The sequence below is a fragment of the Aspergillus terreus genome, genomic scaffold (assembly GCF_000149615.1).
Source record: "Aspergillus terreus NIH2624 scaffold_1 genomic scaffold, whole genome shotgun sequence".
NCBI classification, from domain to species: Eukaryota; Fungi; Ascomycota; class Eurotiomycetes; order Eurotiales; family Aspergillaceae; genus Aspergillus; species Aspergillus terreus.
Window position 1 is genome coordinate 2,091,765 of NT_165972.1, and position 22,890 is coordinate 2,114,654.

Genomic DNA, 22,890 nt, shown 5'->3' on the forward strand with positions numbered 1-22,890 from the left:
GTCTGGCCCTTGTCACTCCATCCTGACCGGAGACTGAACACTCCTGGCCCTAGTGACAAGCACCCATACCAACAACTCCCCATCCTTGGCGTTAAGCTGTGTCACGCCATTTAAAAGAAACAAACCGACTACCGGAGTGGTTTTTCTGGCTCTTTCGGCTGCTGAAACATGGCGTATACCGATGATGCGGTTAAGGCCAAGCTCTCGGCTCTCAATGAGACCCAAGAGGGCATCGTTACAGTTGCGCAATGGGTTATGTTCCACAGGTAACTTCTCCATTCGTTCTTGACGTCCCTCGACACAGCAGCTGATGTTCAATCCTACCTAAATCACAGGCGACATGCAGAACGGACTGCACAGCTATGGCTCCAGAAGCTCCGAGACTCTCCGGCCCCCAAGCGACTGAACCTGATCTATCTTGCGAACGGTAGCTATGGCACACTACCCAATCCAGCTTCAGAAGCTCACAACGCCTATAGAGGTTGCGCAGCAGTCACGAGCACGGAAGAAGCAGGATTTTCTCATCGCCTTCTCTCCGGTGCGTCCTTTCCACTCCACAGTGTCGCTCCCTCTAACGTTCACTAGATCATTGCCGAAGCTACGGCGATCGCATACAAGGGTGCATCAAATGAGATCCAGCAAAAGATCCGGCGCGTGGTCGAGGTGTGGAGGCAACGATCCATCTTTGAGTTGCCCATCCAGGAAGCCGTAGAGTCTCGTGTGGATGGTAAGACGCTCCTTCCTCCTGAGATACTCATGCTGTCACTCACATGCGACAGAGATTGATAAGTCGCGCTCGACCGGTAAAAAGCCCCCGTTGGGCGGATCCCTCTTTTCAAGCTCATCTGGCTCAACGCCGTCCGAGCTTCAGCCCTTGGTTCCTCTTCAAGTCGCCCTCTCCAAAGCTACAGTGTCCTCTGGTGCGACTGCTACCGCCGCCAACGCGGAGTATGATAAAATGAATGATCCCAACACTCCGTTACCGACCCCGCCTGTGCACGCAGCACGACTGAGTCAGTTGCTAAAGGCCCTTGCCAACGCGGAGAACTCGGTATCGGAGGTCATCAAGTCGCGGACAGCTTTGATCGAAGGGCTAGAGAAACTTCTGGAGACCAATCGCTCTGCGCTCTCCAGGGAGCAATCTTTAATCGCACAGCTGTCGGAGCGAAAATCAGAGACGGAATCGAAGAAACGAAAGGTTGAAGACGGGATCATGCGAGGATTGTCGGTCGAGCACAACACGGCGACTAGCTCAAACGATTCCGTCACTGAGGGGGAAGCTGTGCCTCGTCCTGAGGTTGAGGCTTTGACTCCTCCCCCGGTGGAGGCTCTTACTCCTGTCGGGTCACCCAAGCACGAGCCTCAGGATATAAACGAGCCCCAGGCGACTGAGTTCACGTTGCCGGGGTTTGACCATATCGAGGAAGATGCCAATGGGCTTCATGCCAAAAAGCGCAAGGTGACGCATGAGGAGGACTACGCGAAATTTGCGAGCGGAGATCTGGATGCTGATGTGGCCGAACTGCTGCAGCAGGAAAGTAACGCGCAGCAGTAGCATTTCTTCGTGGGGACTGGCCATTTGTTACAATACCTTCTGTCTGGCGATTTGACTCTTTTTCAGCACGTTGCTTACCCAGGAATCCTATATCGCAACTGTCGGCCCCATAGCGTCCACTAGCGTTTCTAACTGAACCCTGTGAGATAAAACACAATGGAAAACTGAACAAATCCATGAATTAAACAAACTAAAACAGATACACATAGCTGCCATCGCGCAATCTCCAAACAAGACAAGACAGTGTAAGTCCAGCACGACCATTATTACTATCAGGAATCCGCCCTTAGACGAGGAGTCCACCTTACTTCGACCGCCCGAATATATAAGCCAACTTCAGGTCATTGCTATACGACCGGTTGACCTGCACATCTGCGTCATCAAACAACTTCTTAAACCTCGTCTTGTCCTCATGGTTCAAGTCAAAGCCCCTGACCCGGCGACAGCAGCCACACTCAACCGTGCAATGGCCCATACGAATCTCGCGGCCGCCTGCAAACCGTTTCCTCTCGCAGCACCCACAGTTGCGCCCACAGCAGCCCCCGCGGCCCACACAGTCCGTCCGCAGGAACTTATTCGACAGGAACCAGTCCGGGCTGCGCTGCCGGCCCGACTGGTACGCACGCAGCATCGGCCCCGGCGGACACGACGCCTCGCGCCGGTAGAACTCCCGCTCCAGGTGCCAGTACTGGCGCGCCAGCTCCTCGATCTCGGCCTGCCATTTCTCCATCTGAGCTTTCTCCTCCGTCGACAGCTCCGTCTGCTGGGCTTGCGCTTCCAGCCGTTTCACCTCCTCCCGGAGATATGCTTCGCGTTGGCCCGTCTCGCGCAGCTCCACGTCCATCAGGATCATGTCCTTGGCCCACCGGTCGTCCTCTTTGTGCCGCTCGCTGAGGTCGTGGTTGTGGAGGCACTGGCGGAGGCGCTGGGTGCACTTCGTGCCGAAGACTTTTTCGACGAGGTTCTCAAAAGTGGACCCCATTTTGGACATGGGTTGGGAGTGCAGATGGTGTGCTTCTTGTGTCGGGCGATACGGTAATGATCAGTGGGTTGTTTTTGGAAATTTCTTCCCTCGGGGCACAGGATGTAGGTTTTGTGACCTCACCTATGCCTAAGAACGGTATTGATTACTTCTGGGGAAGGGACTGCTTCGCAAGAGTAGCGTCATGCTGACCAGAGCATACGAAACACCACTCATCTGGCGACCCAGAGTCGAAATGTTGTCATAAAGATGAGACAATGCTTATAAGTACAGGAGATGAACCACAACGCCATGCTAACCATATATAAAACAATCAACAATGCAACCGCTCTATCCTATGCAGTATTAGAAGAAGTCCCGTTCGTCCAACCAGTTGGTATCGATGGCGAATGCAACCAGGTCCGCAGCGCAGCATATATCTTGATGGCCATCTTCAAGATCCAAGAGGCGGAGAACTTCGTTCAGCCTATCCTCGAGATCCTTTTTCAGGTTGGCGACTTTGGTCTCTTGTGTTTCCAGATCCTTACACCCACTCTTTGACGTCTCCGTCATTTTGGGCTGCTTGTTTGGGGAGCAGAGAGACAGGGGTTGTCTTTCAGAAACTCCGGCTTTTCTATTCTTCAGTAGGGTCTTGAGAAGAAAGAGGAGCCAGATAAGGTTGGTTCGCGGTGCGTATCCTTCCCAGATTCCCGGAATGTCGCGTGTCTTTGCGGTCTCGAGAGGGTTCCCGTGATACAGCTGAGCCCGCATACTAGATAAACAGTTAGAAATCACTCGCGTGTATGGTGGGTTTTGAGGTGATATAATAAGTAATAAACTTACTATCTATAGGTATTCCTCAGTAAGACCTCGTCTTCATCGCGGCCGATGGCATCAAAGATTTGCTTCTGGTCCAAGTCTGATGAGGCAATGTCTACTGCGTCTGGCGACTCTTCAGATAAACGCAACTCCGCTCGGGAGAGCGAGTAGTCTATAATCGTCGTTTCGATCGCGCTGAGTCCGAAGCCGCTGGTATATGATCGACTCATGATATCGTGATCTGTCGGAGGGTCCATACGACCATTAGGACGAGTGCTTCTGATGCACACGTTTCCGAGATGTAGGTCGCGATGCTTTATTTCTGTCAACAGCGCCCCTTTTATCCTGCAGATATTTGGAATTTACCTCGAACATAGCATACTCTTCCGCGCGGGCAAGTGCCATCGCCACACCCCAGAATATATCATAGATTTGGAAAATGGACGACCAAGCGAACTTTTCCAACTCGCAACCAGCATCGTCCATCTCCACGATTGCCCAGAGCTGCGTCTCAGGATACGCCCGCCTATTCGAGGGGTCTGGGTTAAGACAGTCATCCCTGGTCTCCTTATAGTAGTCCCACGCGGCTTGAAATGATTCAGGGAACCGGCCTTGCACGACATGGATCTCTCGGAAGCGGGCAAATCCAGGAATCGGATCCAGGTACTTGAGCATCCTGACCTCGGACACGATTTCGTCAACGCTTGTGTATTTCTTCGAGCCGGGTCCTCTTCGTGCGCGTAGAGGGACAATCTTGAACACCCCATCACCGTATGCCTTCAGACGAGCGAGCTTCGACTTGGACATCGCTTTCTTGCACACCTCCTCGCGCAGGCGGAGCTTGTAGACTTCTCCGTATGAGCCCTCCGCAATCTTCACAACCTCTAACAGACTTCCAGCCCGGGCCGCCCATGAGCTGAACTTCTGCACGCTCTGCGCCGCAACGGGAGAGATGGCTTCGTCCAGAATAGGGCGGGCGTAGGCATTTATACCCTTGTCCGTTACACAGCCAGATGATAATCGAGGGGCAGGTTTCACTTTTCGTGTCCGACTCGCATTTTCTGATGTCGATCCAGCCTCCTTTTCTTGCGTTCGGCGCCTCGCCATGGAGTAACGAGGAGTTACCCTGACTGCCACCATTGTCTCGTATCTTTTCTGTGGTCTAGGTGTGCTCGTCGGAGAAGACGGTGCAACGATTTGGTCTTCCGTCTGAGGCAGTTCTGTTGGTGCATCATCGATCTGGGGTTCTGCATCCTTTCTGTGGATTGAATCGGTGTTATTTTCGTCCCGCGGTTTTTTCAGGATATCTTTTTGGCGTCGTACGGTTGGCGTATCATCGATATTGATTTCTGCCAGCTTAGCTTGGATCGAATCCACTGCATCCTGAACGCTGGCTTTCGTAAGACTACTCGGCTGCTTTGGTGGAGTCTGCTGGTCGAATACAGCTCGCGGGGCGTCCGTTCGTCGCTTTCCATATACTCGACGTTTGGCAACGGTGCGAGTCTTCGTTGGGGGATGCGCATCCCATTGCGCGGGGCTAGAAACGGCGGAGGATAATGTCGTGGACATGGTGTACTGGCAACTGAGATTGTCTCCAATCCTCCTCCCTTCGCCGAGGCCGTCCAAGTATCAGATGTCGCTTGCTCAGGATGAACGATTACGGTTGCCGTTGGCTGGAGAAGGAGAGGTATTGACTCTTTTCCTGAAAAGGTCTAGTGCATCGTTGCTGTGGTGAGCTGCATTCTAGTTTGATGGCCAATCAGAGGCGTCACATTGGGTGGTTGATCTTAGGTAATCAAAGAAATCGCCTCGCCGCCTACTGGATTCGGCCGCTGCGGCAGAATCTTCGCGATAAGAGTACACGTGACCGCTTGCCTCGATATCTGGCGATGACGTTAGATGCTTGATTTTCCTACGTATGCGATGATATCGGAGTATGGGAAACAATTTCGAATGTTGGCGCGCACATAAGGTCTGGGTTATGTACGATCTGAGACACATTGTCCCAGGTAAGTCCTACCTCGTCAGGCTGCAAGAGTCTGTGTCAGAAAAGATATATTTTAATGAATGGCTCGATTTGATTTCTGAGACGGACCAGCCTAACCTGGTGGGTGGTGGGATTAAGCGAGCTCGTGATGAAGGATCAGAGCATTTCAGAACAACCGAGAGACATGGAAGATGAGAGAAAGACAATGAGTCACTCAATTACCGGACGGATGATCGTCGATGGCCCGGCCGGCAAATTTCCTCCAGGGAGCGATGATGGCTGATCAATTCGGCGTCTCGACACTCCACGGCCCTGTATACTAAAAAGAGTAAGTGGTATCCCGCGGGCCGTTCAGCGAAGGACGATCATGCATGTATAGTACTCCATAGGACGGCTTCCAGAACATGAGGCGGAGCCACTAGCGCTGTCGTGAAGACTGTAGACGGGATGGCATGTCCGGAGTGTGTCCGTCATCCCGGGCGAAAGGGGGAACATTCATAGTTCCAGTTACTTTGGTGATGACATTGTCTGGGTTCCTGAGGTTATATGCCACGCTGGAATGCTACTCCGTACGGGGTATCCGGAGTAGTGTACACTGACACTGACAAGTTATGTGAATGATTCCAGCTATAAATCACAGTCAAATCTTAATCCAGGACTAACTAGGAGTATCACAACACCATCCTCCATATGCAGGGGAATGGAAGGACATCGATCGACTAGAGTGATACTCCTTTTGGCCCGCTGACGAGGGGCCAGAGCAATGGCCCAAAGCGGTTTCCATCTGCGCTGTCTGACTTGAAATCCAGTCAGATCAAGAGCAATAGAACCGTGTCAGTGGAGCCATCATGCAAAAGTACGAGGGACATCTGAGCATCGCCGTTGGAGGGGAGAAACTCATGGACCTGGAGATGGGCAGACTGGAGAGGGCGAAAATCGGAGCGGATCGGAAGAAGGATTGGCGCACCGGCAGTGTCATATCGCTTTTAGTGTTATGGAGACTCCGATCCTGGCTGCATTATTCTTCATAATAATAGGACGATTTCTGTGTTGTGACGTTATTTGCTTGGCCCTCCCGATTCCCTGCATTTTCTGGTCTAAAATTATTGCCCCTTTGTCCTCGGTCCGTGTAGTTCCTTGTGAGTGAGCCGGTATAAAGAGACCACAAGAAGTATAGGAGACTTATAAAACAAATCATAGGTACGAATACTGAATAAATATCAATACTTATCTCTTTATTCAATAAATAAATAACTTTAAAAAAAATATAATAAAATAAATCAGATCAGAAGCTCGTGGAGCGTCGATCACGCGAGTTACCGTTTGGGGTGATTGTGACCTCGGGAATTGCCTGCTTTTTTTCTTCTTCCAGCCCTTTTCCCATTTTCCCTTCACTGCCGTCTTATCGTCAACTCTCCCTCTCTTCCTCCCATCCCCTCACTCTCCTTACACCTAGAGATCGCTGAGATCTCAATATTATACTACTATAATATTCTCCTTCTTCCTACACCGTCCTCGTCTCTCATCTCTCCTCGATGGTCCCTCCTCATTCCATCGCCTCCCGTTAATCGCCGTCGGCTCACTCCCTGCCGCTTCTCCATGACCGGCCATGGCGTTCAACTTCAACTGGTCGCCGTTGATGGCGGACGCAAGTTTCTACACTCGCGCTCAAGATCTATTAACGGCTGCGCTCAATAAATCCCCCAAGCCGCCCATCATCGTCGACGACATCATCGTTACCGAGTTAAATCTCGGTTCGATCCCGCCCGAGTTGGAAATCTTGGAGATTGGAGACTTGGCTGAAGATCGGTTTAGAGGCATTTTCAAGATGTCCTATTCGGGCGATGCCTTTCTCACCCTGAAAACACGCGTCCAAGCGAATCCGCTCAACACGTACCTCCTTACCCGACCGTCGTTTGCCTCGCCGCTGCCGCTGGCTGCCGCGTATGTGACACTTCCGCGTCTGCCGCATCCATCCCCCGTGCTAATCTGTATCTGATCCAGGACACCTTTGACGATCCCTCTTCAAATCACGTTATCCGATTTTAAGCTCTCCGGCTTCGTGATATTGGTGTTCTCCAAGCAAAAGGGGATCACCGTGGTGTTCCGAAATGATCCCGCTCGAGTCGCTCAAAGTTTCATCCACCTTCGATTCCATCCCGTTCGTGCGCGACTTCCTGCAACGAGAAATCGAGGCTCAACTGCGAATCCTGTTTATGGATGAGCTTCCCGCCATCATCCATCGTCTCTCGCTCCGATTATGGGTCCCAGAATATCGCGCCGGGGAAGAGGATCAGGATCAGAACACCAACACTGCCGGCGAGGGTCCTGGTCAAGATCCATTGGCCAGTCCTCCGCAAGACCCAGTGGACGCGCTTGGAAACGCTCTGAATGAATCCGAAATCGCGTCGCTATCGCTAGACTCGTCCGTCGAGACCCATTCTCTGTTCTCACAAAAGAACCTGCTACGATTGGCCGCCCTGACCGATTCGCAACGAACCCTCTCGCTCTTCACGCCATCGATACAGGAAGTTGTATACCGCGCATGGACCTCTCCTTCCGACCAAGGCGATATCAGTGGCGGCGTGACTTCGCCGCTGAGCCCCGCCCTCTCGAGAACCCAGTCGCAAGTAGGCGGAATGTCCTCCTTCCAGGACAATGCGAGCACGATATCATCCTATAGCCGGACTTCGACCTCTACCCACACTTTCAGTACCTATGGTCTGAACTTAGGAGCGGGTCGGCATTCGAAGGCGCATGCGCGAAAGAGGAAGAAGCGTGTTGTTGATCTGCGCCGCCCTAAACAGCCGGAATCCGAGACCGCTAGTGTCACCGATGAGAGTTCGTTCACCGAGACCACCAGCGCCCCCTCTGTACGCTCCGCTCCACTTCCTCGGGTCAACGAGCAGCCCGATGATCCGGTTACGCCTCCTCTATCTCCGGATAGCGACTTCCATCTCCCGCCGATTCCCGAGCGACACCGCTTTAGCATCTCGCGCCCTGCCCTCCGTCGCGACATCGCGACCGAAATGTTGCGCGAGACCGGAGAGTCCTCGTCAGAGCCTGCTAGACGCCATGCCGAAGTCGACGATATCGATGCGACTCCTCGGACTATCATTCGGCATGAGCCATCCCGATACGAAGGCGAGAAGCAGGAAGCAGGCCCCTCGCGACAATTGCCGTCAACGATCCTTCCCTTTACGGAGGAGAAGTCAACTCCTGGCCCCGTTGACCAGGCTCTGGTTGAGCGGATTGCGGGTGAGATAGCCCGCCGTATGCGGGAAGACAAGCTGATGGGCACCAACTCGTGTGCCTTTTGGAACCGACCCGGGCATGAAGAGAGCCCTCCACCTGCCTACGGGCAATAATTCACCAGTCGACCGACTGCGACGCTCATTTGATCTCTTTTCTTTGTTCTCCTACCAGCAAGGCTGGGCCCCTTTAATGACCGATACGAGCTTGTTTAATCCCTTCCATTCCTGTTTCACTGTTTTATTGACCTTTCAGCGTGCTTTTTAGAGCTTGTACATTGGATTATCTGGCTGATTGTGTTTTCTGGCGTTGCATTTTCGAGTAGTAGGATACCACCTCGCTCTTTTTGTGTTGTCTGGTTGCGTGGGTTTGGGTTAGGATTGGACGGTGGGATTAAAAGCTGTATGTTTACTTTTTGGTTATTTTGCTTTATACAAGAATCTTTACCACGATGACTGTCTTAGCACGATCGGTACGGAGTAGATGTAGGCACAATAAGCGACCTTATCTCCGGATGGCTTGGCGTCTCCACCGACTAGCTTCGCTCCGCCGAACGTCAATTCGAACCATCGTTCCCTTTTCCCTTCTTCTCCTCCGCCACGTCGCCGTTTCTACCCTCGCTCCCACCCAATTTCTTCCCTTTCTCTTCCTCTCCCCTCGTCGTCATGGCGGGTATTTTCAAGAATGTTTTTGGCGGCTCTCAGCCCTCGGGCTCGGCCAATGTGGAGGATGGTAAGTCCCGCACGTCTCACCAAATCCGGGGTCAACCTCGCACGCCCCCTGGTACGAATTCCCACTCACTGCTGGGGACGATTGTTAGATTTCGCCGACTTTGTGAAAGCTCCGGAGCCCTCTCCTGCCTCCATCTTGGCGGCATCCTCGTCTTCGTCCACGCCGGCGTATAACACCCAGGCCATCAAGCCCGTCCCTTATACGAAATGGTACCGCGTGTGGGAGCGCACCTCCCCCCGGGACTTCCTCCAGGAGGCCATGGTCATGCCTTTAATCTTGCTGATTGTGGTGTTCCATCTGTGGGGAACGCGCAAGAACCGGCGCAGGGCGAAGGAATGGGCCCAAGCCCATGCGCCTGTCCTGCAGAGCGAGTTCGCCCTCGTTGGCTTCGACGGCGTGCCAAAGTCCGGCGACAACGCCATTACATCGGAGCTCGCCTCCCCCGAGACAATTCTCAAGGAAAAGAGTGCCCAGGAGTACACCGCTTACGCCACCGGCCGCCAGAATGTCGCGTTTGTCGACGTTTCGATCAAGATGCCCAAGCGCTACAACCCCATCATCTACTACATGGATATGATCCTTGGTTTCTTGTTCGATAGCTACGAGCCCCCCTCGGAAACCTGCGACGCGGTCGCGTATACCTTTGACGGCAAGGAGAAGGATGTGGTTCCCGTTCCCGGTGGCGACACCTCCTCTCTGAAGGTAAACAACTCGAGCTATGACGGCTTTATCTGGGCGGTGGTGCACAAGAACCACATGCGCAAGTTCCGTGAGGAGCGTTACGACGCTTCTATGACCTTCACCAAGGACAACTCCAAGCTTCCTGCCTGGGTGACCGTGATGACCGAGAGCGCTGAGATCACCGACACCCTTCTTAGCCCGGAACTTATCCAGGCTATTGAGAAGGCTGGCGACCACTTCAAGTACCTGATTATCACTGATCAGCCTGTTGATAAACCCACGAAGTGAGCCCCTTCCCCCTCCTTGAAAAGACAACCTGATAGGAAATATCTAACCCTCTTAGACTCGAGGAAACTACCCCGAGAAAGCGCATTCAAGTCTCGACCACCCTTCCCTCGTCCTCCGGCTACACCGCGACCATGCCCCTGTTCTCGCAGTTCCTCCGACTTGCCGATAAGCTCGTTTCGGTTGGCCACTTCCGTCCCGAGGTGCTGCGCAAGATCCGCAACACTCGCGAGGAGGAGATCCGCAAGCTTCGTCGCGCCGACGAGGAGGAGAAGGCAGAGGAGCGCAAGCTGGCGGCGGAGAAGCTCAAGAAGGAGGAGCGAGAGCGACTCCTCCGGAGCATGTCGGCTGAGGAACAGCGCAAGTTCCTCGAGCGGGAGGCCCAGAAGGGCCAGCGGCGCTCCATGAAGAAGTACACCCGGAGACAGTGATCGCTGGGTTGGAGTTCCAGATGATGTCCAACGAACGAAAGCAAGTGGTGGTTTAATTCTGTTGCATATCTTCACGTTCCATGTATTCATATTGATTTGCGACGAGGTTGTTGGGGATCTAATGTGTCTGGAGAAAATGACATGTTTGAAAGCAGAGATAGTTTTAATGTTTTAACCGCGGACGCATGGCCGGGACGTTTTCGCTTCCATTCCTACGTGCTGTTACTGTATCATCGTCGCAGAGACCGACCTTGCCTTGTCATATGGATTCTCATTCCGGCTTCGCTCCTTCCGCATCCATCTCTCGCAGTCTGAGATGCCCATTGCTTCTATCCACATCATATCCTTTCAGGTTCATGATTACATGTAACATATCCCACAGTCACTCACTTTCCATGTCACAGCATCCTTACGCTCGTCTCACAAGCCATGTTGTCCCTCTTTCTCTTTCTAGTTTTCCTTTTTACCTGGGATCAGGTCCTCGCCGCTCCCGCTGTCCCAATCATAGTTCCCATCGGAAGCGTGATCAAACAATGCGCTGTCCCCGGCACAATCGCTCTGACCTTTGATGACGGCCCGGAGACCTATACGGCCGACCTGATAGCCCTGCTGGACGACTATCAAGCGCACGCAACGTTCTTCGTGGTAGGGACCAGTCTCCAGTATGCCGCGAACGCCGAAACTCTCAGGCAGATGGCTGCGAGCGGGCACCAGATCGGCGCGCACACGTAGGCCATACCCCAACTTGCAAAACCACACAAGCAACCGTCTCCATTTACAGGATAGCTCACCAGACAGCTGCACAGCTATGACCACGGCCATCTGCCAAATCTCTCGCGCGGAGAGATCCAGAAAAAGATGTACGCCGTGGAGACCGCCATTCGCGACATTCTCGGATACGCACCGACATATATGCGACCGCCGTACCTCGAGTCCACGCCCTTTGTGAACAAGGTCATGGGAGAGATGGCGTACCACGTCATCGGCGCGGACGTTGACACAAAGGACTATGAGAACGACAACCCCTGGTTGATTGGGAACAGCTTCGACAAGTTCGTGGCCCAGTTGGATGCCGGCGGGAGTGTGGTGTTGCTGCACGACATTGAGCCCATGGTGACGACGCTGACGCGCATGATTTTGGATGAGCTGGATAGTCGGGAGTTACGTGGTGCGTATGTCGTGCCTGTTGGTAACGGGGAGTGCTAACGTGCTGGCAGCGGTCACGATTGGGGAGTGTTTGGGAGCGCCGGAATGGACCTGGTATAAAGATTGACGATCATGGGGGGTGTGTTTGGATAGGGGGGAGATATCGATGTGGTTGTCGCCGCACCATGGTAAATGAATGTATTGTTAGTCCGACGGAGTATAAGAGAGTCGGTGGTCCGGATGTTGTCATCCTTACATATGTAATTCGGTCCGGCCCGACAGCGATGATCATAGCTTATAAGTACCGATCTGCACACCCTCGACTTCCCTTCACCTCCAACATCTCCCAAAATGGCGACGTTCAAGCAGTTGGCTCGACGCTTTGTACAGTCTCTCCGAGAATGCTTTACCGACTGCGATATCCTTTTACCCGCCAAAGACAGCTTCTCCGACCAGTATAACTTTCCTTCTGCACCGATGGCCGGACGCGGACGTGCTTGAGTGCGAGACTATGGTCACTATTCTTGCTTAAGCCACTAAATACAAAAAAGCATAAACACAAAGAAAGAAAAAGGTAAGAATTCACGCTCTCAGATGTACAGCATCCCAGTAACAACCGCAGCCAAAACACTCATAAAGAGCGGCGTAGCGGACACCACAGCGCCGCCCTTGTACACCGCTGCAGCGGAGGACGACGCAGCCCCAGATGTTGCCGACGCCAACGACGAGGACGACGCCGTCGCATTCGTCGCAACCGATGAGCTCGAGACAGCCTTAGAGGTCGTGTTGGAGGTCGTCTTCGACGACGAGTCCGTCGTGTTACTCGCCTTGATGCTCTTCCACGACCCTGTCTTATCGGTGTACTTATACTCATCGGCCGGGTTGTAATTAATGACCGAGACCGACTCGATGTACATCTTGAACGGGGCAGCAGAGTAATCCGTCTCGCCGCCGGCCCATTCAATAGTCCCCTCGCTGTTATCGGGGTCGCCGCCGGCCCACATGCCGAGGCGGACGCGCATCGGGGTCTGTGGGTAGTTCTTGCCGTTGAGGGCGTCGGCGTAGTTGAGGGTGCGGACGACGGTGCCATCAACGAGCCACTCCGTCGTGGCGGCGGTCCAGTTGACGGCGTACGTGTGGAAGGTCTCTTCGGGGGTCGCGACGGTGACGGTGGTGGCGCGGTCGTACGAGGTGGTGTTGCCCTTGCCAAAGTAGTTGGTTTGGATCTCCGTGTCGTAGGTGCTGATTTGTTCCTGTGGCTTGTTAGTGCTGCGCCCACGCATATGCGGACATGTGTTGGGGAAGGGCTTACCCAGTCGATCTCGTCGAGGTCGTCCGATTCCAGCAGCACGGTGCTCACGATGCCCGTGCCGTTGGAGGCGCGCATCTTGAACTCGACATACCCGAAGAAGATGTAGAACTCGCTCTCGAGGGTGGGTGCGTCGCCCTGCTCGTTGATGACGAACTCGGCGCCCAGCGAGGTGCTGGTCACCGAGCCGGCGGTGACGTTCCAGTGCTTGAAGGCGGAGTCGCCGCTGGTGAAGTCGGTGGAGAGCGTGTAGGTGCTCAGGCCTGTGTCTGCGGGACAGGTCTCTGCGAGCGGTTAGAGGGGCTTCGCGGGTGGGTGACCGGGCTGGCATACTCTTCGTCGGGTTACAGCTGGTGTATGTCTGCGCGGTGCATTGCGCCGCCAGAGACAGGACCACGGCCCACTGGAGGTAGGAGGGCATGGCAGAGGGGAATGTCGGTTCTGGTGGAACGGACGGTGGATAGAGTGATTGGAAGTCTGATACAGGAGAGGAATACTTCGGAGAAAAAGTGGGATAGTACTGGTTATTATAGATGTTGGACTACATACGTATTGTACATTCGACAGAATTCACCATGTGGAGATGTGGGGTTGGCCTGCTATCTTTCCATGAATCAGTCTATACTATAGTTCACCATGTATTGTATGCACTCAATGCTGTTATTCTTGTACAGTCCAGTCGGTTAGGGCTTCCATGGCGTGGTTAGGGGCTCCACCCGCAAAGCTTGAATCTGGATGCCTGGTCAGCGCTTACGTATGTGCTATCGCTTACCGCCAGCATACGTATGCACCTGAAGCTTCGTCTTAAATCTGTTGCTTGGCAGTGGGACGTGGAGACCGGCTGTCTCTCGTGGTGCAGAAGTCGCGAGACAGAATACTCAGCAGCGTTGCGGAGTATTGTCACCCCCTGAACAAACACCACTGCCCTCTCCGACTTAGCTTCTGCTAGTATGTCTCCATCACAAAAGCGCCACTCATTTAGCAGTGCACTAACTAACCATCCGTTAAATCCGAGAAGCCTCGAGAACCCATTCTCGGGCTTCCTATCCTTTTTCAACCACCAACCCGGCGTCCATCCGCCGCTTGGGCTATATCCGGATCCATCCACTAATCCATGTCAGGCTCTGGCGCCAGCTGACGTAGAACTTCACACTGGCAACGCGGCAGCTAGTGTTCCAGCCCCTCCTTTATCATCGGCACTGCATCCGTCGTTCAATCCGGCTAAGACATGTAAATATGGACCGGTTCCTGCAGCCCGGGTCATTCCCGGCCGGTCTTATCATCCTCCGTCTTCTCGTCCCCGTCAGGTGACTTCCAGCCCTAATCATCTAAACACACCGGCATGCGCATTGCACGATGCTCCTCCCCCTCCCACGGTTCCGATGGTCGTTGGTCGGCCTGCTCCTGTGCCAGGCGTTGCACAGCGCCGCAATCTCCCTGGACATCAGCGATGAGCGTACGTGGTCCCGTCCCGTCCCCCGCCACTGCCCTCCCCCCGGTCCCGCCATCTAACAACAGCAGAGTCGATCAAAGATGCCGCCAGCACGGCGGCCTGGGGCATGATGCGCCACTACCAGGGAAACGAGTCCGGCCAGATCCCGGGTAAACTCCCGAATACGTGGTGGGAAGGCGGCGCCATGTTCATGACCCTCATCGAGTACTGGCATTTCACCGGCGACTCGACATATAACGACGAGGTGACGGTAGGCATGCAATGGCAGGCCGGCGATGACAACTACTTTCCCTCGAACTGGAGCACATACCTGGTATGTGCCCCCTCCCTCGCGAACGCATATACGCTCCGCAGCTAACAGCCCAGGGCAACGACGACCAAATGTTCTGGGGCCTCGCGGCGATGACCGCCGCGGAGCTGAAGCTCCCGGACGTCTCGGACGGGTACTCGTGGCTGTCGCTGGCGCAGGGGGTGTACAACATGCAGGTCGGACGGTGGGACACGACGACCTGCAACGGCGGGCTGCGCTGGCAGATCTGGGCGTACGAGGCGGGATACGCGATGAAGAACAGCATTTCGAACGGCGGGCTGTTCCAGCTGGCGGCGCGGCTGGCGCGGTACACGAACAACGCGACGTACGCCGAGTGGGCGGAGAAGATCTGGGACTGGTCGGCGTCGGTGCCGTTGCTGAGCAATTCGACCTGGAACGTGGCCGACTCGACGGATGTCGATAATGGGTGTACGACACAGGGGAATAACCAGTGGACGTATAATTATGGGGCGTATTTGGCCGGTGCGGCGTATATGTATAACTACGTGAGTTTCTACATGGTATCCGGCATACGGCGGTGGACGGCTCGACGGCTAACAGATGGTCGTTTAGACAAACGGCACGGTTTCCAAGTGGACTAACGCGGTGAACGGCCTCTTGAACGTCACCCTGGACAAGTTCTTCCCCACGAAATACGGCGGAGAGATCATGTCGGAGATCACCTGCGAGCCGAAAGAAGTATGCAACAACAACGAGATCATCTTCAAGGGGCTTCTGTCTATGTGGCTGGCGTTTACGGCGCTGATTGTGCCGTCCACGTACGACTCTATCCTGCCCAAGCTGCAGGGCTCAGCTGTCGCCGCCGCCAAAGCGTGCACCGGACACAACAACAACACCTGCGGGGTGCGTTGGTATACGGAGAAATGGGACGGGTGGAGCGGACTGGAGGAGCAGATGAGCGTGACCAGCATTCTGGCGGCCAACCTCATTTCAATGGAGGGCGATATGGCGCCCGTCACGGCGACCACCGGTGGAAACAGTTCCAGCGATCCATCGGCGGGATCGGGCTCGAAGGACGACGGCGGTACAGTCGAGACGGAAATCACGACCGGAGATCGCGTGGGCGCCGTGTTTGTGACGATTGCCCTCGCTTCGGTGCCCATTGCGGGGCTGGTGTTTTTGGTGTTTACTTAGTTGTATACTATATCCTTGGGTTTCATTGATCAGGAAGAACATGTACATTGCGAATATCTACTTTATACAAGGGTCTAAAGCTTTCCATAGATCTTTACCCGCTCCTCAATCGGCTTCTGCGCCTTCTCGTTCGAACTACCCTCAGGGCTCCCAAAGACCAGCTGCGCAACCAGCCGCCAGTCCGCGGGCACATTCCACTGCTTGGCGACGGGGGCGTTGATGAGGGGATTATAGTGCTGGAGGTTTGCGCCGAAGCCCAGGGCCTCCAGGCCAATCCAGACTGACACGTCGGCATTAGCACAGGACACAAGACACAAGATCAGGGCAAACGACAACATACGGAAATACTGATGCATAGCGTTGGAATGATCCGCCCACGGCTGGAAATGATCCTTGTAGAGGGCAAACTTTTCCGACAACGGCTTGATATGCGCCGGATCTTCATAGAAGAGGACCTGCGCCTCGTCAGCTGCTACACCTCCGTCGACACCCCCAGACGCAGACTCACCGTACCAACCGCCCCCTTCATCCCCAGCAACTTGGGCAGCGTCTGCTTCTTCCACGTTTCCTCTGGCACAGTGCCGGACTTGACGAGCTGGCTGAACGTGTCAATGACAATGTCCCACAGTTTCTCGTGTTCGCGGTGCAGCAGCACGACCAGACGAGTCGACTGCGTGTTGAACGAGCTGGGGATGTGCTGGATGGCCGCGTTCACGAGCTCCTCGATCTTTGCGTCTGGGACGGGGCTGTTCTTGCCCAGCTGGTAGATGGTGCGCCGGTTTTTGGCCAGCTCGATCAGAGCGTCTGCAGAGTCCATCTTTTGGGGCTGTTGCGTCGACCGGCTAGAGGAGAATGGTCTGTTGTATATAGGTAGTCTGGGGATGGCCGTGATTGGTGCGGTAGGAGTGGTATTCCGCAAGATGGGAAGACGGAGAGCTGGTCGGAGGACGCGGGTTGCCATGGTCTTTATAGATCTATAGGTATAGTATCAATGTATTATAGGTATATATATGATTGTTAATTCACGCAGAGAAGAAGACCAATTCGCAGATGTGTGAGGGTTTTAAACAGCCCGAGAGCGGAATTACGGATATAGCTTATTAATGTACACCAGCCATAGTGGTAGAGACTATAGTGTTCTAGAGCAGCACTTTGAATTGAACGGTGATACCGGATTTAAGACTTAGTAAATTTGGAAATGTTCGATTGTGACCTGATACCGAAATCAATAACATAAATGACGAAGCCTCCCACCAACCCATGCAAACAACCAACAAAGCCAGATGCAGCAGCATTAAAGATTACCCACGAATCTAAACCCCGTGCAAGTCGCAAAGGATCTCGCATCTAATGTAGGAAGCCATGCGGACGCGGCAAAAGAAGGTAAAAAACGGTAGCCTTGTAAACCCTAAATGGATGGCTGCAAATGCCCTCGCGGACCCTGCAATGCACACTCGCTCGGATGAGAATTATTCTTCGCTCCCAGGTACCATCCCTCGGAGATCAGTCGCTTCTCCAGGTCAAGCCAGTATTGGGCCTTGCCCCCGGCTCCGGTTTTGAGATCCAAATCACCAAAGCGGATCTCCACAGGACTCGATTCGTCGCGCGGCATCTATCGTAGTCAGTACAAGAACTTCTGGTCAGTCGCCCAGGGCGAAGCCATACCTTGATGAACATCGTGCAATCTCTCAACGTCATTGCGAGAGATTTCTCTCGGGACTGTGCCGGTGGGCCATTCAACCCAACATCCCGCTTGACTTTCTGATGCGTCAAGAGCTTTTGGACTGTATTATTGCGGTACAGCACGCGGGCTAGTCGACCATGATCCTTGCAGCCCTTGACAAACCGCACAGCCCGTAAGACGTTTTCGAACTTGTCCGATGGAAGATCCAAGGGGCAGAACGATCGGTCCTCGGGTTTCCCGGCGAGACGGGCTTCGTGGTTTTTCATTTCCCGCAGCGCACATGTGCGACAACGACGGGCGTTTGCGGGCGCTGTGGGCGACTGCAACAGCCATTTGGGCTTCAGCTCCGCAACGATAGCATCCGGATTGCCGAACGGCGTCATGTCCGTGATGAGCAGGCCGAATGGTTCCGTCACCGAGAGGTACACGCCTTGTCGACGTTTCGGGCGCCTCCCATTCAGCTCGGCTGCGCGGAGCTGATCATTGCAGCGTGATACAAGACCCTTGGGGAGACTCACGAGCTCCTGGTCGATGAGCTCGTCCGGGTTAAATAGGGGCCGAATGGTCTGGTCGAAGTTCCGTGCAATCTCCTGATACGGAATACTAGATTTCGCCTCCTTCCGCAGTCGAAGTAATTTTCCTTTCAACTGGGTGGGAACGACGTAGGGGTCGACTGAGCCCTGGACGGAGCTGGACACCGCCAGGGACTCTTTTCTGGTGCCACTGAGGGGACTCGACGACGTTGTCACAATGCGATAGATGACGTTAGCGCCGCCTTCTGCAAGGTAGAGAAGCTGAGCCCCGGGCGGGAGCTCAAGCAGGCCGGCCTTGGTCATTCGTTAAGTCGTCCAGTGGTGTATTGCAATTATCTTCTGTAAAAGAACCATGGCCGCAACGACGGTTAACCACGATCACCGAGTCCGTCGATCAGGAGCACGACTTTTGGACAAGACGTCCCCGAAGCCGTGATTAAATAGTTTGTGTGCTCAGACCAGCAGAGGCCCAAAGAAGCAAGACCACCTGTGTGTGCTGATGCAATGAACCCGAAACGGACGGTAGAGCCTCTTCAGCGTGGCGTGCTGTCTCTCCAAGTCTGGGGAGCCAATTGAACGTGCGCGCCAGAGAAAAAGAAAAGCGATTCTATGACCTCTCGATTATCGGTCTCTAGGGCCGTTTCACTCGGACAAACCGACAGGCTACCCCGGCCAAAAATCTACCTAAAGAAGATCCTTCAACCCGATCGCGTTTAGCGGGGAGGGTCTGAAAGATCTAGGAAGTGGGATAAGTGCAGGGTTCTAGTGGTATCAGCATCGGTGGCGCGTGGCTGTCGCGATTCTTAGGCGTCGGCCATGCCAATCAGAACGTGACGGTTAAATCCGAGTCCAAATATTCTGATATGGGTGACAATCGCGCGCATCTGACGTCGAGAGAGCGAGTGAGACAGCTCACATGCAAGCCGAGCGCTAGAGTAGAAGGCGACGAGCGCAAGATAGGTGAGAGTTATCGGACCACTGGCGGCTACCGGAGAAGTGGGTGCGCGCAGGGCGTCGGGCACACAAACGTTTGCGAACCTACGATTCGGATGACTCGCAGATCAACTATGGATAGGCGGTCAACGCTCGCGTTGCAATTCGGCCAGCGCAATACGGTCGGAGGTCACGGGGTAACAATTGGTGTTGTCGGAGCCGGTTTTCGAAGGATCCAAACGCCGCGGCGAGCTTAACGAAGGCTAGGCGGGAACGGTCAGACCGATCGGAGGGTTGTGCGTCAGATTGAAGGCCCGGGGAGGCCAGTGGATTCGCCACGGCAGTTCCCGACTCTTTGGAGGGGAGATAAAGAAGAGAAAGGGGGGAAATCGTAGTCGCAGGAAAAAGAAAAGATGAGAGATGAAACGGCGTGGAGGAGCAGTACGACGGTCAGACCGTGAACCGTGGTCGGCTGGTGGGCTCTAGGCTGACGGATCAGAAACAAAGAACCACTGACAGCGATGAGGAGATTGTGGAGGTCAATCAGCCATATTCAATGCTTCTGGAGAAATTAAAGCAACAGAAGTTGGGAGTCTATAGTCTGGAAAGTCCCATCTGGTTCATCAGTTCGGTTTGGGTGCGATCAGAATGGGCTGATTCCCTGTAGATACTCCAAAGTACTCCCCGCAGCCTTATGAAGCAATGTATACTGCAACAGCAGTCTGGAATCGTCTAACGTATGTCTAGGTCTGCCTTAGTTCGCTTAGATCCAACGGGGACAAGAAGGATAGACAGGGATGTGGACGAACTAGTGGGATTGGATCGATGGATTGATAACCGATCTGGGGGAGGTGAATTATTGGATGCATCACATCCAACGTGGATGCACAAGACACAGTGGTTGTTGTACCTGGTAGTAGTGGTAGGTGTATGAGGGAGAGTACCTACTTAGATTGTAAGTAGGAAAGGTACTTTCACCCCTCACCCATCTTCCACTTCCCCGCTACACCATCCAAACAACCACCACCAACAGTCATGGCTTCTGCAGACCTGGACGCAATCCCGACGCCCGCGCATTGCACGGCAGATTTCTGCTTGATTCCGGTATGTCGTTCATTGCGCATGTTTATCACAGCCCTCCTCCATCCCCCGATCCAGCCCGTCGTGTCGGTTCATCGCATGATAATCCAGCTGCCTCGCTCTCCCACCACTCACATCCAAGACAACCACAGCCCTCCTCAGCCTTCCCTCTCTTCCCTCTCTTCCCTCTCCTCCAATCACCTATACTGACCTCTTTCGCAGATTGGAACCTCTTCCCCCTCCGTCTCCGCCCAGATCGCCGACGTCCAGCGCCTCATCGAGAAATCCGGCCTGAAATACGTCATGCACTCCGCCGGTACAACACTCGGTACGTCCGTTTGCTCGTCCCGTCTCCCCGCATTCTCCCTCCTAGCAGCTCGTCGCGCACGTCGCACGAACTCCTGCGCCGCAGTGTCGTGGTCGTCTTCGTGGCGGAAAGCGAAGGAGGGAATGGTCTGATTCAGAATTGGCTGACCGGGATGGCGCCGGTTGGTTTCGCCCCCGCGGCTGGTCCCCATGAGAATAGAAGGCCCCTGGGACAAAGTTCATCATGTCATTGGTCAGGCGCATATGCTTCTGCACCAGCAGGGCATTGTTCGCATTCAGACGGATATCCGCGTCGGGTCAAGGTGAGTTTTCCCTTTGCGCTTGATTCTCGATCTTCTTTGCGCGCATTCGACGGACTGACACGGGGATTGTGTCCAGGACCGACAAGGAGCAGTCGTTTGAAGACAAGGTCAACAAGGTGCGTGAGTTGCTCGGGAAGGGCGAGTAAGACGGGCGTCTGTGTTTGCTGGTACGGACCATGATCGAAGCGCATGTGATCGATTTCATTATCAAGTCGTCAGGTGTACTAGCTACATGAAACATTGTCTATGGACACAGGAAGCAAATCGCCCAGGTTCCACTCGTGACAAACCCGCTCATGTCATGTCTAAAAACGCCGTTCCAATGCCCATGTGTGAATCCAAAATGAACGTCGTGAGATGGCCGTCCCACGGAGTTGCTCCCAAATAAAGAAACAAATATACTACCGTCTACCGGCGCGCAGACGCGACAAAAATGTACAGGAAGAAAGATTGACCTCACAGTCCGATACCGCCCCCAAGCACATTCCCCCAATCGCCGCCAGCCCAGATCCACTCGCCCATGCTGGGCTTCGCGCCTTCTTGGGCTTGCTGGACAAGCTCAACCAGACCCTTGAACACATTGGAGTAGGTCGACGCAGAGCTGGTCTGCGTGGAGGACGTGGAGGACGACAACTTGAGACGACCGGTGGCTGAGGTGACGTTGTTGAGGCTGTCCACCGTGTCGATGGCCGGGCCCTTGTCGAAGAAGTCCACGAGTATGAAGGTGGGCTGACGTCCATACTTCTTTTTGCATGTGGACGCAGTATCGCCGAGGTTTCCGGTGCCGCCGGAGGGTGCGTTCGTCGTCGAGACGTAGCTGGCATTCGGGTACTGGATGTCAAGGATGCTCGTCTGGTAGAGGAAATGGTTCATGAGCGGCAACTTGTTGGAGGCCAGCGCGGAACTGAGATCGCCCTTGACGCTAGACGGGCGGTCGGGAAGGCACGAAAAGTTCGAGGCAGATGTCACGTCATACGGGTTCTCCCACACGAACGTGAACTCGTCCATCAGGTATGGAGCGACCGTGTTGCTGGAGGAACTCAGCGACGCCACAAACGTGACCAAACGAGTACCATCATTGATCAACTCTTGTAGCGTCGGCCAGGAGCTCGGCGCAGAGGTTTGCGACGTGGGTTTGTAGGCGTAGTCGGTGATGTTGGCGGTTGTGAATTCCGAATGGAGTTCGGAAGCCGATGCGTCGTCGGAGTTGACCAGAAGAACAGTAACAACTAAGGAATAAGTCGTTAGCATTATCGCCGCGTGGACATCAATCAAGTCACGGAAGAGTTACCATCATTTGAATTCGAATCCAGCCAGCTCTTGATCTCTGACAGCCAGGTGCTCAACTTCCCCGCATCCATAAGGGAACAACTCGAATGGCACAGATGCCATTCTGAATCTTTCTTATGGACCTGAGCTGTCACCATGCGAACGCCAGCGTCTAGTTGCAGGGTGGTGTTATAGTATCTGCAAGCATGTTAGCATACCACGAGGGTATCGCATCACATCATCGGCATGCAACTCACTGGTTCCCCGAGGTCGAAAAGTCGGTGGAGGCATCTCGCACGAACGGGCTGTCATGCGCTCCCAGATGAGTGATTTCTCCGTAAGATTTGGAGCACAGATCCGGCGAGTTGTTGCATGCAGTCTGACGGGGGAGGACTTTCGCCGCGGCGAAGGGCAGCAGAGCTAAGACGCCTAGTCCTAGCATGTTTATTGTTTGTAGCGATGCCGAATATGAGGTGATAAAGAGCGCTCCTCCTTATCTTTTAAAGATTTGGTGAGCTTGAAAAGGAGTTCAGGAGGTTGAAAGTATGAGAAGAATCGGGTTAGTTCGATGGCCTCTGTACGACGACGGGTCAACTAGAGGAGATTTAAATGACGCCGTGTTTCAGAACGAGTCCAGATCGTTTGTCGCAAGAGATCCAAAGGATTTTGATACAACCAGGCAGACA

At 54.1% G+C, this 22,890-nt stretch overlaps 12 protein-coding genes across 12 annotated transcripts; 6 read left to right on the forward strand and 6 right to left on the reverse strand.

The window, feature by feature from the left end:
* Window positions 1-433: 433 nt before the first annotated feature.
* ATEG_00744 (uncharacterized protein) lies at window positions 434-1,555 on the forward strand (the record flags this gene model as incomplete). The annotated part of the gene is made up of 3 exons (XM_001210830.1): window positions 434-538; window positions 586-727; window positions 780-1,555. 3 exons carry the CDS (start codon window positions 434-436, stop codon window positions 1,553-1,555), a joined length of 1,023 nt encoding a protein of 340 aa, XP_001210830.1.
* Window positions 1,556-1,859: 304 nt separating this feature from the next.
* On the reverse strand, window positions 1,860-2,537 carry ATEG_00745 (uncharacterized protein; the record flags this gene model as incomplete). The annotated part of the gene is made up of 1 exon (XM_001210831.1): window positions 1,860-2,537. One exon carries the CDS (start codon window positions 2,535-2,537, stop codon window positions 1,860-1,862), a length of 678 nt encoding a protein of 225 aa, XP_001210831.1.
* Window positions 2,538-2,882: 345 nt separating this feature from the next.
* Window positions 2,883-4,904, reverse strand: ATEG_00746 (uncharacterized protein; the record flags this gene model as incomplete). The annotated part of the gene is made up of 3 exons (XM_001210832.1): window positions 2,883-3,288; window positions 3,360-3,649; window positions 3,702-4,904. 3 exons carry the CDS (start codon window positions 4,902-4,904, stop codon window positions 2,883-2,885), a joined length of 1,899 nt encoding a protein of 632 aa, XP_001210832.1.
* A 2,027-nt stretch (window positions 4,905-6,931) lies between these two features.
* ATEG_00747 (MDM34 family protein) lies at window positions 6,932-8,690 on the forward strand (the record flags this gene model as incomplete). Its single annotated transcript, XM_001210833.1, has 2 exons — window positions 6,932-7,266; window positions 7,406-8,690. 2 exons carry the CDS (start codon window positions 6,932-6,934, stop codon window positions 8,688-8,690), a joined length of 1,620 nt encoding a protein of 539 aa, XP_001210833.1.
* Window positions 8,691-9,239: 549 nt separating this feature from the next.
* Window positions 9,240-10,703, forward strand: ATEG_00748 (CCDC47 family protein; the record flags this gene model as incomplete). Its single annotated transcript, XM_001210834.1, has 3 exons — window positions 9,240-9,306; window positions 9,395-10,271; window positions 10,331-10,703. The coding sequence occupies 3 exons, from the start codon at window positions 9,240-9,242 to the stop codon at window positions 10,701-10,703; spliced, it is 1,317 nt and encodes a 438-aa protein (XP_001210834.1).
* A 429-nt stretch (window positions 10,704-11,132) lies between these two features.
* On the forward strand, window positions 11,133-11,909 carry ATEG_00749 (uncharacterized protein; the record flags this gene model as incomplete). Its single annotated transcript, XM_001210835.1, has 2 exons — window positions 11,133-11,431; window positions 11,510-11,909. 2 exons carry the CDS (start codon window positions 11,133-11,135, stop codon window positions 11,907-11,909), a joined length of 699 nt encoding a protein of 232 aa, XP_001210835.1.
* A 530-nt stretch (window positions 11,910-12,439) lies between these two features.
* Window positions 12,440-13,579, reverse strand: ATEG_00750 (glycoside hydrolase family 16 protein; the record flags this gene model as incomplete). The annotated part of the gene is made up of 3 exons (XM_001210836.1): window positions 12,440-13,102; window positions 13,162-13,442; window positions 13,492-13,579. 3 exons carry the CDS (start codon window positions 13,577-13,579, stop codon window positions 12,440-12,442), a joined length of 1,032 nt encoding a protein of 343 aa, XP_001210836.1.
* A 935-nt stretch (window positions 13,580-14,514) lies between these two features.
* ATEG_00751 (glycoside hydrolase family 76 protein) lies at window positions 14,515-15,523 on the forward strand (the record flags this gene model as incomplete). The annotated part of the gene is made up of 3 exons (XM_001210837.1): window positions 14,515-14,614; window positions 14,680-14,924; window positions 14,966-15,523. The coding sequence occupies 3 exons, from the start codon at window positions 14,515-14,517 to the stop codon at window positions 15,521-15,523; spliced, it is 903 nt and encodes a 300-aa protein (XP_001210837.1).
* A 627-nt stretch (window positions 15,524-16,150) lies between these two features.
* ATEG_00752 (nitroreductase family protein) lies at window positions 16,151-16,893 on the reverse strand (the record flags this gene model as incomplete). Its single annotated transcript, XM_001210838.1, has 3 exons — window positions 16,151-16,356; window positions 16,417-16,531; window positions 16,585-16,893. 3 exons carry the CDS (start codon window positions 16,891-16,893, stop codon window positions 16,151-16,153), a joined length of 630 nt encoding a protein of 209 aa, XP_001210838.1.
* A 591-nt stretch (window positions 16,894-17,484) lies between these two features.
* ATEG_00753 (inositol-pentakisphosphate 2-kinase) lies at window positions 17,485-18,596 on the reverse strand (the record flags this gene model as incomplete). The annotated part of the gene is made up of 2 exons (XM_001210839.1): window positions 17,485-17,688; window positions 17,742-18,596. 2 exons carry the CDS (start codon window positions 18,594-18,596, stop codon window positions 17,485-17,487), a joined length of 1,059 nt encoding a protein of 352 aa, XP_001210839.1.
* A 1,665-nt stretch (window positions 18,597-20,261) lies between these two features.
* On the forward strand, window positions 20,262-20,765 carry ATEG_00754 (uncharacterized protein; the record flags this gene model as incomplete). The annotated part of the gene is made up of 2 exons (XM_001210840.1): window positions 20,262-20,330; window positions 20,529-20,765. 2 exons carry the CDS (start codon window positions 20,262-20,264, stop codon window positions 20,763-20,765), a joined length of 306 nt encoding a protein of 101 aa, XP_001210840.1.
* A 626-nt stretch (window positions 20,766-21,391) lies between these two features.
* Window positions 21,392-22,646, reverse strand: ATEG_00755 (uncharacterized protein; the record flags this gene model as incomplete). Its single annotated transcript, XM_001210841.1, has 3 exons — window positions 21,392-22,164; window positions 22,227-22,402; window positions 22,462-22,646. 3 exons carry the CDS (start codon window positions 22,644-22,646, stop codon window positions 21,392-21,394), a joined length of 1,134 nt encoding a protein of 377 aa, XP_001210841.1.
* Window positions 22,647-22,890: the final 244 nt, after the last annotated feature.